Below are 14,102 nucleotides of genomic sequence, written 5' to 3'. Positions count from 1 at the left end.
CCCGGGAGGCAGAGGTTGTGGTGAGCCGAGATTGTGCCATTGCACTCAGCCTGGGCAGCAACAGCAAAACTCTGTCTCAAACAGACAAACAAACAAACATGGTTATTTAGTCTCAAGGGTGTGCTTAGTGTGGAGTGACTCCCCTGCTCAGAATTCTACGGTTCTCTCAAAGGTTTGCAAGGCAGCGCCAGGGAACAATTAAAAATAAAATAAAATAAAATAAAAGCAGAAATGAAAAAATCTTTGAAATGTGTGGTTTTTTTTCCTTCTTTTTCAGGGAGGGGCTTTTTATTTCATGGAGCATGTGGCAGCTGAGCGTTCGACCTGGAATTCTTTCTGGCAACAGGTCCTGGATCCTGCCTGGTACCTTCTGTTTGATGGGTGCAATCTGACGAGAGAGAGCTGGAAGGCCCTGGAGCGGGCGAACTTCTCTAAGCTGAAGCTGCAGCACATCCAGGCCCCCCTGTCCTGGGAGTTGGTACGCCCTCATATCTATGGACACGCTGTGAAATAGTGTGAGCTGGCAGTAAAGAGCTGAATGGCTCAAAGAATTTAAAGCCTTAGTTTTACATTTAAAATGCTAAATGGGAGAAGAGAAGCCTTTCTTTGTTTTTTGTTTTGTTTTTTATTTTTGAGACAGAGTTTTTGCTCGATGCCCAGGCTGGCGTGCAGTGGCGCGATCTCGGCTCACCACAACCTCTGCTCCCAGGTTCAAGCGATTCCCCTGCCTCAGCCTCCCGAGTAGCTGGGATTGCAGGCATGCGCCACCACACCTGGCTAATTTTGTATTTTTAGTAGAGACAGGGTTTCTTCATGTTGGTCAAGCTGGTCGTGAACTCCCAACCTCAGGTGATTTGCCTGCCTGGGCCTCCCAGCGTGAGCCACTGTGCCTGGCCTGAAATCTTTTTTAGGTAAAGTTGAATTCCATCCTTAAAAGTTTCTGTTATATCCTATTTAGCCACTTTCTATTGTTGCCCAAAGAATTCACATAAAAAAAAACCAGCTTTGAACCCCCTCTTCAAAGGAAGCACTGAACTTTCATAATTAACATCTACCATCATCCCCAAATCTTATTTTATTCAAAAAAAATTTTCAATTTTTTTTCCAATTGCCTTTTTTTTTTTTTTTTTTTTGAGACGGAGTTTCACTCTTGTTACCCAGGCTAGAGTGCAATGGCGCGACCTCGGCTCACCGCAACCTCCGCCTCCTGGGTTCAGGCAATTCTCCTGCCTCAACCTCCTCCGTAGCTGGGATTACAGGCACGCGCCACCATGCCCAGCTAATGTTTTTGTATTTTTAGTAGAGACGGGGTTTCACCATGTTGACCAGGATGGTCTCGATCTCTTGACCTCGTGATCCACCCGCCTCGGCCTCCCAAAGTGCTGGGGTTACAGGCTTGAGCCACCGCGCCCGGCCTCCAATTGCCTTTTTTTTAAGGCTAGAGCAGAAGTTTACTAGGCAAAAGAAAGAGAATAGCTCTCTGTGGCAGAGAAGAGTCCTGGAGAAATCGGCCACCCCAGTTGTGTTATTTAAATGGTTACCCATCAGATTTTAATTTCATCTTCTCTGAGAGCTTGGTGATAAGAAGCAGTTAAATCACTCAAAAGAAGACTTTAAAAAGGGAGCAGTGAAAAGGTCTTAATAATTCACTTAATTAAGAAATACTAGCTAATTAAAAATCTAAGCCTAAACAGCACAGATTTTCTTTTCTTTTTGCTTTTAAATTGTGTTTTAAAAATAGAGACGGTGCCAGGTGCAGCGGCTCACACCTGTAATCCCAGCACTTTGGGAGGCTAAGGCGGGCAGATCACGAGGTCAGGAGACCAGCCTAGCCAACATTGCGAAACCCCATCTCTATTAAAAATACAAAAAAAAAAAAAAAAACAAAAAAAGTAGCCGGGCATGGTGACAGGTGCCTGTAATCCCAGCTACTGGGGAGGCTGAGGTGGAGAATGTCTTGAACCCGGGAGGCGGAGGTTGCAGTGAGCTGAGATCATGCCATTGCACCAGCCCGGGCGACAAGAGCAAGACTTCGTCTCAAAAAAACAACAACATATAGAGACAGGGTCTCACTATGTTGCCTAGGCTGGTCTTGAACTCCTGGGCTCAAGTGATTCTCCCACCATGACCTCTCAAATTGCTGGGATTACAGGCATAAGACTGCGCCTGGCCAAAATAGCACAAGTTTCTGAAAAAGAAATCTGAACCTATTTGTTGTTCTTAATTCTGCCTTTCAGAATTAACATACAAGGCTGTCACACCTAGTTCTGCCCAGCTTTATGTCTTTTATTCCAGTACTGCACCAATGTTTGTTTTCTTGCATTCCAGTTCTCAAGTCTTAAGATAAAGATTGTACTTGACACTTTAATATATCCATAAAACTATTTGAGGCGGTTAAGTTTCTTGGGCTCATTTTCCTTATTATCTAGCACATACTTTGTTGAATATAATAGATTGTAGGCAATGAAAAAGCCCATTATTAGAAATACCTTTAATAATTAGGTGTACTATTAGGAGCCCCTAATCATCAAGCAATCTGTGAGTCTGTAAAGAAGTAAACAAATATTTTTTGGATTATTCTCATCAAATTCCACCCCTGTTCCAAGATGATTTCTTTCTTCTTTGCAACTATGGAAGCTGTGAAAATCATCACAAGTGCCTCTAAAAGCAAGCGTTAAGTTGGTTAGAGGGTTTAATATTTCCTGCAATGGTTTGTATGAGTTTTAATAAATGTAGTATATTTTCTGAGATGATTTTGCAAAAGTACTATTTTAAGTATCAAATCAACCAATAAATTCACATTCATGTTAGGAACAGAAATATGGTCTGTATCTTTGCTGGCTTGGTTTCCTTTTTCTTAATGTCTCTGGGAGGTATTTCCTTCACTGTGAAAATTTTAGCTTTTTAAACGTACAGATTTTTCTTTCAACAGCCAGTCAACTATAAACACAGCTAATGGATTTTAGACAAAGCAATATTGGAAGTATCAGAATGGGTTTTGAAAAGTTCAAGTCCATGATGCGATCATGTTTGGCTACTTTAAAAAAGCAAAAAAGTTCAAGTTTAAAGATCCCACTTGTGAAATCCACAGAGCAGAAAGAAAGGAAACTACTATTTTAACTAACTCTTGGACAGGAAAAGTTATTGATGCAGTGAGGTTCGATGCACATCACGCTTCCTATGCTCTAGAACATGAATCTCCTTCCTCTGTCATCTCCCCTGAATAGGAACCTCCTTAATCTACCCATCTCACTATTGGTTAGGTCAGCCTAGTGACTGAGAAATACAAAAAGCCACAGGTTGAAATGGTGAAATGTCATGACATTGATAGATAATACCAAAGTACAAAGTCCTAGGCACAGCCTTATCAATTCCCTTTTGTCTAAGTGGTGTGGCAAATATTATCCTCACTTTTCACAGACAAAACTGAAGTGTAGAAAAGTAAATAAATGAAGTTTCTTTTTTTTTTTTGAGACAGAGTTTCGCTCATGTTACCCAGGCTGGAGTGCAATGGCGCGATCTCGGCTCACCGCAACCTCCGTCTCCTGGGTTCAGGCAATTCTCCTGCCTCAGCCTCCTGAGTAGCTGGGATTACAGGCACGCGCCACCATGCCCAGCTAATTTTTGTATTTTTAGTAGAGACGGGGTTTCACCATGTTGACCAGGATGGTCTCGATCTCTTGACCTCGTGATCCACCCGCCTCGGCCTCCCAAAGTGCTGGGATTACAGGCTTGAGCCACCGCGCCCGGCCCTAAATGAAGTTTCTTATAGTCATTCCACAAGTTACTGAGCAAGTCTTAGAAGCCCTGACTCCACAAACCACAAAATCTCCTTTGATAGTCACTGCTGCCATAACCCCTTCTTACTGCTTTCCTCCATGGGCCCAGAGAACACACATTTATAATCATTTTAAAAGCCTGAGGAAATGACATCAGCCTGTGAAAAAGGGAGAAGAAAAAAGGCAAAACACGTCCAGTGTCTTTTAGGTTAAAAAAAAAAAAAAAAAAAGAACACTTCAAACAGCATGTTGAAAAAATGCACTGCAAAAAAGAAAAAAATAAGAAGAAGAATCCTTTGATCCTAAGTGACAGAATCCGAATCCAAACAGGCTTAAGCAGAAAAAGGACTCCAACAACTCAAATCAGTGAAAATCATATGGGCAGAAAGCCTCAGGCACAGCCTGAGCACAGCTCAAATAATGTTGCCAGGGGCCAGACGATCTCCAAGGTCCTGTCTGCCCTCCCCGTTGCTCTATTAGGTAGCAACTATTATGTAATATTTGCTTCACTTTCTATTCAAGTTTGAAATATATAGGAATTCAGATGAAACAAATATTAGGACACTTAGGAACAAAATGTTTCAGAATACAAATATAAGACATTTTAATGTATCTTTTTTTTTTTTTTTTTTTTTTTTTGTCAGCCACTGAAATAAGCGTTTGGCTCACTGTCTCAGGGTCTTAACAAGATTTGGGAAGAAATCTGGATTTCGCTGTATTTTTATCAGACCCTGCCTGTTTCCTGTCAGAGATCATATAGTACAATGCTTATAACACTGGATTTTCAGTGGAATAACTGCTTGCAACAAAGTAAAAGACAAAATAAAACACTGGCTTTGGCATCAAAGTGACCTGGCCAAGTCCTGGTTGTGTCATTGGTTGACTCTGTCGCCTTGAGCAACTTATCTGTTTTTTCATCTGCAAATGGGGGTATCTACCTAAAAGGTTATGATGAGGAGTAAATGAAGCAATGCACTTGGTACTTAATATATGTTGACTTCATTCAACAGATATTTATTGAGTGTCTACTGTGTGCTCTGTTCTTGGTGCCTGGCTTAGAGCCCTAAGTAAACTAGACATATCCCTCCTGCATGGAGCACACAATCATGATGAAAATGTTTTCTATCGATGTGGAAGCAGCTCAGGGTGCCCAGAGAATGTAATCCGACCTACCCAGGGGAAGAAGCTCTGAGGCTTTCTTGAGGAAATAAGATCTGAGCTGAATTTCACAGAATGAAAAAAAAAAATTTCAGCCAACTAGACTAGCTTGTGCCACAGCCAAGTGAAAAGAGGAAACTCACTATATTCAAGGAACTGAAAGAAAGCAGGCAGGGCTGGCACCAGAGCCTCGAAGGCAGATTCTGGGATGGTTACTGTTTCCATCAGTTTCTTCCTAAATCTTGTTAAGACCTTGAGACAATGAGCCAAACACTTATTTTAATGGAAGACAAAAAAAAGATACATTAAAATGTCTTATGTTTATATTCGGAAACAATTTGTTCCTAAGTGTTCTAATATTTGTTTCATCTGAATGCCTACGTATTTCAAACTTGAATAGAAAGTGAAGCAAACATTACTTAATAGTTCCTTTGGCTCTCTTGATCCTCCCATAAGCCTTCCCCTCTGGTCTTGCTTTAGAAAATACAGAACTTGGCCGGGCGCACTGGTTCACGCCTATAATCTCAGCACTTTGGGAGGCCGAGGTGGGCGGATCATGAAGTCAAGAGATCAAGACCATCCTGGCCAACATGGTGAAACCCTGTCTCTACTAAAAAATACAAAAATTTGGCCGGGCGCGGTGGCTCAAGCCTGTAATCCCAGCACTTTGGGAGGCCGAGGCGGGTGGATCATGAGGTCAAGAGATCGAGACCATCCTGGTCAACATGCTGAAACCCCGTCTCTACTAAAAATACAAAAAATTAGCTGGGCATGGTGGCGCGTGCCTGTAATCCCAGCTACTCAGGAGGTTGAGGCAGGAGAATTGCCTGAACCCAGGAGGCGGAGATTGTGGTGAGCCGAGATCGTGCCATTGCACTCCAGCCTGGGTAACATGAGTGAAACTCCGTCTCAAAAAAAAAAAATACAAAAATTAGCTGGGTGTGGTGGCATGTGCCTATAGTCCCAGCTACTAGGGAGGCTGAGGCAGGAGAGTTGCTTGAACCCAGGAGGCAGAGATTGTAGTGAGCCGAGATCACACCACTGTACTCCAGCCTGGCGCCTGTCGACAAAGCAAAACTCTGTCTCAAAAAAAAAAAAAATAGGAAAACACAGAACTTAACGTAACTGAAATTCTTGTTTATCTGTTAAAGTAATAAGAGTCTGATGAATCATAGCAAACAACCATCAACAAAAGCAAAAAAGCAAACTGTTCAGTATCACTTTAACCATCTCAGTATTAAAAACCAGAAGCATTAGGCTACATTAAACAGTAAGAAGAATTTCATGTTGAACCATGGACCCACTGGTTAATCCTGGCGCCAGAGAAACGGAGCAGAGGTCACATGAACCAAGGGCAAAGGAAATAATGGACCGGCCAATGTCCAAAGTATTACTTTGTTTTAAAGGAAACTGTCTTGGGAACCTGCAGAGAACTACGTGGGAACATATACGTGAACTAGGAGAATTACCATTCAGAATTTACTTTTTGTTTTGTTTTGTTGTTTTTTGAGACAGAGTCTCTGTGGCCCAGGCTGTAATGAGGTGGTGTGAAAATGGCTCGAGGTAGCTTCAACCTCCCAGTTCCAAGTGATCCTCCCTCCTCAGCCTCCCAAAGTGCTGGGGTTACAGGTATGAGCCACCACACCCAGCCCCAGAATTTAACATTCTTAAAAGTAAAAAGCATGATAGTCTCACTTGAAGCTGCATGTTTCTCAGTCTTTAGAAATGTTTCTAACAAAAATGACAAACTTCTCTTTGGAATAATCCTTTTTACACCATGTCCTAAATACCTAATAATTTCATTTAAAAAAAAAATTTTTTTTTTGGGACACGAAGTCTCGCACTGTCACCCAGGCTGGAGTGCAGTGGCATGACTGGCTCACTGCAACCTCCGCCTCCTGGGTTCAAGCAATTCCCTTGCCTCAGCCTTTCGAGTAGCTGGGACTACAGGCACACACCACCATGCTTGGCTAATTTTTTCTAATTTAGTAGAGATGGGGCTTCATTGTGTTGCCCACGCTGGTCTTGAACTCCTGAGCTCAGGCAATCTGCCCGCCTCAGCCTCACAAAGTGCTGGGATTACAGGCGAGAGCCACTGCGCCCAGCCATAATTTCCATTTCTTAAGTATCTTCTTTATGCAAGGCACTATTTATTTATTTACAGAGACAGGATATTGCTACATTGCCCAAGCTGGTCTTGAACTCCTGGGCTCAAGCAATTCTCCCACCCCAGCCTCCCAAAGTGCTGTGATTACAAATGTGGGCTCTCACATCCAGCTCGAACTTTTTTTTTTTTTTGAGACAGAGTTTCACTCTTATTGCCCAGGCTAGTGTGCAGTGGCGCGATCTTGGCTCACCACACCTCCACCTCCCGGGTTCTCCTGCCTCAGCCTCCCGAGTAGCTGGGATTACAGGTGCACACCACCACGCCCAGCTAATTTTGTGTATTTTTTAGTAGAGATGGGTTTTCACTATATTGACCAGACTGGTCTTAAAGTTCTGACCTCATGATCCACCTGCCTTGGCCTCCCAAACTGCTGGGATTATAGGTGTGAACCACCATGCCTAGCCCCTGACACAGGATTTTTTTGGTGCTGCTTTGCCAGTTGGAGACCTCCATGGCTAGTGACATCCCTGTCCAGGGCCTCACTCCACCCTAGGATCACCACAGGAAATACCTGACCCCCTCAGCCCAGAGGGCTGCTCTTGGCTTGTGCTCTGGCCCAGATCCCACACTTTCCATGGGATCTGCATTCTGCTCACAGCTGGGCCAGCCATGTCATAACCTGCCTCTGGCTTGAGCACTGGCATCTGGGTGAGGGGAATGCAGTGGAATCTGAAAAACCTGGAGGCACCAGTGATCCCAAAGCCTCAAAATGGCGTTATAGCATGTCACAGCCCTGGCTTGGGGAGGCCTTAGGTCCGGACTCTCAGAAGGGCCGCAGCTCTTCTTCTCTTTGCCTGTAATGTGGCAAGCGGGAAGAGTGACAGAGGGGTGGTGAGTGCTTCAGTCCATTTGTGCTGCAGCTCTTTTAGTCCCACCATTCAGCAGGTCCCTAGTTCTTGTCCCATGTCCAGGAAGAATGAAGTACGTGGATAGTTGGAGGGTGAACAAGGCAGAAAGGAGCTTCATTGAGCCACAGAACAGCTCTCAGGAGCCCCAAAGTGGGTAGTTCCTTTCTGCAGACAGGATGTGCCATCAAGTGTGCAGCCCTGAGTGGAGAGGAGACCCAGAGTGGGTAGCTGCTATCCACAGGCAGGCTGTCTCATTGCATGTGTGAGTCTGGCTGAGTCTGGGGTTTTTATGTACTCATAATGGAGGAAGCATGTGCTGATGGATCCATGGGCAGCTACATATGGGCCTGGAAAAAGCATTATCTGATTGGCCAAATGTTCATCAATGAAATTCTCACTCTGAGTTGTGGACTGTACCTGGAACTGGCAGCCCAGCCCCAGCCTTCAGGCTGTCCCTGGCTTGAAGGTGGGATTTCACTGGGTACCTGCCCCTCCCAGCCTAGGAATCTGATCTGCCTCCCTCCACCATCAATATGCTCCCCACAGCACCCAGGCTGTCCGTGCTGAGGGGTGCCTGCAGGCCCCTTCCAAGCTGCCCTCAGCCTCCCCCAGCCCCCTCCCACACTCCTTGGTGCCCAAAGTCCGGAAGGGGCCCAGGCAGCAGGGGTCTGGCAGGAGGCTGGCGTGTCAGCACTGCCCTGAGTGCATGCACCCCGCTGGGTTGCGAGAGCATTAAGGCTCAGCTACAACTTTGTTCCGCACCAGAGCGAGTACTGGGAGTGGGGAGAGGCCAGGGAGAAGGCACTTCCAAGTCTGTAGGAGCAGGGGGCTTCCCAGATCTCTAAGAGTACAGGGATGCCCGGGTCCAGAGCTGTGGCTGGCTGGCTGCAACTGCTCTAGGAGCCAACTGGAGCTCCACCCTGCCAACTCAGCAGAGTGAGGGGTCTGGCCCCTGTGGGCTCCGCAACCCAGGCCATGCCTCCCCGACTGTAGCTGGCATCCTCACAGAGGCTGCTCCAGATGGCCCACTGCAACCATCACTTCTATATACCTCTCCTCTATCTTTTCCACTCCATTTCCATAGCTATCACCATCACCTAAGTTTAAGAACTAGTGCCTGGATAACTATTTGTATAAGTTGACCAGGGATGGCTGGAACGACAAACCATTGGTGTGAGAACTTGCCAGTTATTGCCTAGTTCTCAAAGGATATGATAGGAAAGCAGGGAAGATACTAAGTTTAGATAAAATAGTAGAAAAACACTCCTTTTGCAACTGACTCAATCTTCCTTGCCCTTCTTTGTCCAATTCACCCCACTAACATAGCATGGCAAAAACAGAAGCTTAGCAAGCAATTTTCCTGGAGTGCAAAGAAGTGGCTTCCTAGATAACCACCAATATTTGATCTAAAGCATAATGTCTAATACCTAAAATTGCTACACATTGGTCTCTATACCTCGTCACTTTCACTCCTCCTGTCTTCCTACTCATCATTTCCAGAATAAAAACAATCTTAAGTAACAGTTTATTTTTATGTATGTATTTATTTATTTTGAGACAGAGTCTCACTCTGTCATCCAGGCTGGAGTCCAGTGGTACGATCTTGGCTCACCTCCAGCTCCCAAGTTCAAGCGATCCGGGATCCTGCCTCAGCCTCCCACCTGCCACCACACCAAGCTAATTTTTATATTTTTAGTAGAGATGGGATTTCTCCATGTTGGCTAGGCTGGTCTCTAACTCCTGACCTCAAGTGATCTGCCTGCCCTGGCCTTCCAAAGTGCTGGGATTACAGGCATGAGCCATCAGGCCCGGCCTTAAGTAACAGTTTAATTTGGCTATTCCCACAACTTAAAATTATGAAAATACCTGCTAATGATAAAATCGAATTTAAGCTGCTCATCTCTGTATTGAGGGCTGTCTGTCAGTGCTGCATCGACACTTTCACCAGCTTTGCAATGCAGTAGAAAACCATGGAGTTTGGAGTAAGAATATTTGAATCCACATCTCATGACTGCATCTCACTAATATCATCATTAACTTAGTGAAAGAGCATGCCACCACCTACATCTCCCTGGATTGTTATGAGGATAAAATGAGATAAACACAAAAGGTACTTTGTAAACCACAACACTGCCAGTGTTGAGCACCATGGCTTCCCGACATGGTCTCTCACTCTGGGCAAGGCCTGCCTCCTTAGGCATTTCTAAGAGTGGTAGAATATTTATTTATTTTTCTATCAGAAAAGATATTTTGCTTCTATAAATGTAGCCTTGAAATTCCGATCATCTGGATTATGTTTTTTTTTTTTTTTTAGGCTAGTCAAGTGAAATAGTGGGAGTGGAGAAGGAACAAAGAAATCTATAACTGGTTGTGCCCAATTCACTGTAAACACCGCTGCCCTCAAACCAACCCATCTGCAGTATTACGCATGATAATGTTTTCTAAAGGTGTGGTATATTTCAAAGGCACCGGTCATAAAAAATACTTTGGCCAAGTTCTCATTTTTGTACCTAACAAAAAATTCAGCACTCTAATGAGAAGCACTTGCTTCAATTGCTGCAAATAAGTTCCAGACAGTTTGTGTTTATAAACATGGTTTCCTAAATCTCTCTAATCCTGGCTCCCATTTTATCTGTCAAGCTAAGCAGGTAGTATTAGAACTATAAAAGAAGCACCATCTAACTCCTTCTATGTTGCCTGTCGAGTTATAGGAACAGATTACTAAATCTAATCCCAGAGGAAGAGCTTCTTTGATCTTATTGTCTGCTAAAGTTTAGAAATAAATCTAAAAACCTTATTAAAACAACAAAGGTTTGGCCAGGTACAATGGCTCACACCTGAAAACCCAGCACTTTGGGAGGCCAACGTGAGAAGATCACGTGAGCCCAGGAGATCAAGAACTGACTGGGCAACATAGTAACACCTCATCTCTACAAAATTTTTTTTTTTTGGCAAAAGTTAGCCGGGTCTGGCGGCACATGTCTGTAGTCTAGGTACCCAGGAGACTTGCTTGAGCTTGCGAGGTCAAGGCTGCAGTGAGCAGTGATTGCACCACTGCACTCCAGCCTGGGTGACAAAGTGAGACCCTATCTCCAAAAAAAAAAAAATAAAATAAAAAAGGAAAGAAAATGAAAAAAGCTGTAATATTAAAATAAACAGATATACATCTATATATCTATAAATATAAATGATGCTGTATACCAGGTTGCTTACCAATGCATACAATCCCATCTGCCCCAATTTTTCTTTTTCTTTCTTTTTTTTTTTTGGGGGGGGAGATGGAGTCTCACAGGCTGGAGTGCAGTGGTATGATCACAGCTCACTGCAGCCTCAACCTCCCTGGCTTAAGTGATCCTCTCACCTCAGCCTCCCAAGTAGCTAGGACCAAAGTCATGTGCCACCATGCCTGGCTAATTTTTTTTTTTTTAATACAAAAAATAGACATGAGGTCTCACCATATTGCCTAGGCTGGCCTTGAACTCCTGGCCCTCAAGCAATCCTCCCTCTTCAGTTTCCCAAAGTGCTGAGCCACCATGACCAGGTGAATTTTTTCATTTTTTTGTAGAGATGGGGTCTCCCGATTTTACCCAGGCTGGTCTCAAACTCGTGGGCTCAAGTGATCCCTTAGCCCTGACCTCCCAAAGTGCTGAGATTATAAGCATGAGCCACTGTACCCAGCCTGCCTCAATTTTTTAAAAGGGGGAAGCACTGGAGAAAGTGAACTATTAATACATTGTTAACCTGTCAGCCCACATTTTTGCCATGGGGCTTTTATTTTTTTCCTTTCATATTCTGGGCTCCTGAGTAAAATTCTATAAACATTGGCCTGAGGTTCACACAACATTTGGATGCCAGGTATGCCAAAAAATGTGAGAATTAGGTGAAAATGGTGCCATCTAATGCCTATTCTTAACTTTTATGGGGGGAGGGGCAGTATGGTCATAGACAACCTTGAGAATCTGATGAAAGGTATAGGGCCTCTCCCTAGAAAAGTGCTCCTACAAATAAACATGCCCTTTCAGGAGGAAACAGATAAAACAAACGCTTGTGGAAGCATCTTGACATCACTTCCAAAGCACCACACGTGAAATGTTAAACTCAGAAGTCCCAGTCTCTAAACCTAGCCCCCCAGCCTTTTACATCTCCCTCTAAACCAGATCCCCAACTTAGAGACTTGCTATGCCTCCACTCCACCTGGTCTGTCTCTGGCTATCAAACTGCACTGATTCCCTTCTCCCACCAGGCTGAACTAGAAAAAATCAGTTCATTATCATGATCCCTCTCCTATTCATGCTCCCTGGGTTTTGGTTTTTGTTTTTTTTTTTTTTTTTGAGACATAGTCTCTGTCACCCAGACCGGAGTGCAGTGATGCAATCTCGGTTCACTGCAATTACCATCCTCCAGGCTCTGAGCCACCACACCAGGCTAATTTTTTGTATTTTTGGTAGAGATGGAGTTTCACCACATTGCCCAAGCTGGTCTTGAACTCCTGAGCTCAAACAATCCACCCACCTTGGCCTCCCAAAGTGCTGAGATTACAGGCATGAGCCACTGTGCCCGGCCCATGCTCCCTTGTTCTATTGCCATACAAATCAGCCAATTTCTGAGCAAGGGGGACCTTTTACCCCAAATCTGCTTCCTATTCTATATTTTTTAACTTAGTGAATTACAAAGCCATTTTTGTTACAGGAACTCAAACTGGAAACCAGGACATCATCCTAGCGCCCTCCCTCTCACCTATAGCCCACAGCCAGTCGGAGTGTGGCCTCCTCCTTTCTTCCCCCATTGTTTCCACACACATCACTCTTTACTTGGCTCAACTGGCCTACAGCATGACCCCTTCCAATCTATGCTTTGTGCTGCTACCAGAGCCTAAATAAAAAATCACTTCCCGGGTGAAATCCTTTGATGGCTTCTCAGACCTTTCAGAATAATTTTCAAAATCCTTACTTTAAAATGCAAGGCCCAGCTGGGTGTAGCGGCTCATGCCTGTAATCCCATTTGGGAGACCAAGGCCGGAGGATTACTTGGGTTTGGGAGTTAGAGACCAGCCTGAGCAACATGGCAAGACTTCATCTCTACAAATAAAAAAATTAGCTGGGCATGTTGGCATGCACCTGTAGTCCCAGCTACTCAGGATGCTGAGGTGGGTGGATCAATTGAGCCAGGAAGTCGAGGCTTCAGTGAGCCCTGATTGTGCTACTGCACTCCATCCATCCTGGGCAGAGCCAGATGCAGTCTTTCTTTTTTTTTGAGATGGAGTTTCACTCTTGTTACCCAGGCTGGAGCACACTGGCATGATAGTTTACTCAACCTTCGCCTCCTGGGTTCAAGTGATTCTCCTGCCTCAGCCTCCCAAGTAGCTGGGATTACAGTTGCCCACCACCATGCCCAGGTAATTTTTGTATTTCTAGTAGAGATGGGGTTTTACCATGTTGGTTAGGTTGGTCTTGAACTCCTGACCTCAAGTGATCCACCCACCTCAGCCTCCCAAAGTGCTGGGATTACAGGCGTAAGCCACCATACCCGGCCAAGATGCAGTTCCAAATACAAAATCAAATAAAATGCAAGTCTCTTGTGATCTGGCCCTGTTGGTCCTCAAGCTCTGTCCTCCACTCCTCCTGCCTCCCTCATACCCGCTTCTATACATTAGGCCATTTGTGCTGTTTGCCTCTGTGCATTTCCACAACAGCTATGCCCTCTGCCTGAGTACCCATATTTTCTCTTCATCTGAAGTTTACTAGTTCTCAAAAACATCCGTAGTCCTCTCCAAAAATGCCATTCTTAATTCTGCAGTTTATTAAGTGCACCTTTCCAGTGGGCTCTAATGTTGGTTTACTCATTTCTCTCTCCTTAACTCTAAATGTCTTGATGGCAACACACTTGTTTTATATCCTTGTATCATATCTGCAGCTCTCAATTAATCTTTCTTAAATGTACAAATAATCCCAGGCATCTCTGTTCCTACCCTCAGGTGAAAGTTAAATACCCTAGATTGTCAATGACACATAAATCTTGTAATTTCCCGGGCCCGGTAGCTCATGCCTGTAATCCCAGCACTTTGGGAGGCTGAGGTGGGCGGATTTGAGACCAACCTGGCTAATATAGTGAAACCCCGTCTCTACTAAAAACACAAAAATTAGCTGGGCA

The 14,102-nt window shown here is 44.4% G+C and overlaps 1 protein-coding gene across 1 annotated transcript in view; it reads left to right on the top strand.

Moving 5' to 3' along the window:
• METTL7A (methyltransferase like 7A) overlaps window positions 1-551 on the top strand; it is a 6,332-nt gene extending 5,781 nt beyond the window's left edge. The window contains exon 2 of the mRNA XM_032285012.1: window positions 278-551. Coding sequence (XP_032140903.1) covers window positions 278-514 — 237 coding nt within the window. The 3' untranslated portion in view covers window positions 515-551. The remainder of the gene's footprint in view (window positions 1-277) is intronic.
• Window positions 552-14,102: the final 13,551 nt, after the last annotated feature.

The sequence above is a fragment of the Sapajus apella genome, unplaced genomic scaffold (assembly GCF_009761245.1).
Source record: "Sapajus apella isolate SASKATOON/1434 unplaced genomic scaffold, GSC_monkey_1.0 scaffold2, whole genome shotgun sequence".
Lineage (NCBI taxonomy): Eukaryota > Metazoa > Chordata > Mammalia > Primates > Cebidae > Sapajus > Sapajus apella.
Note: the sequence above shows the minus strand (reverse complement) of the source record. Positions and strands in the feature narration are given on the sequence as shown.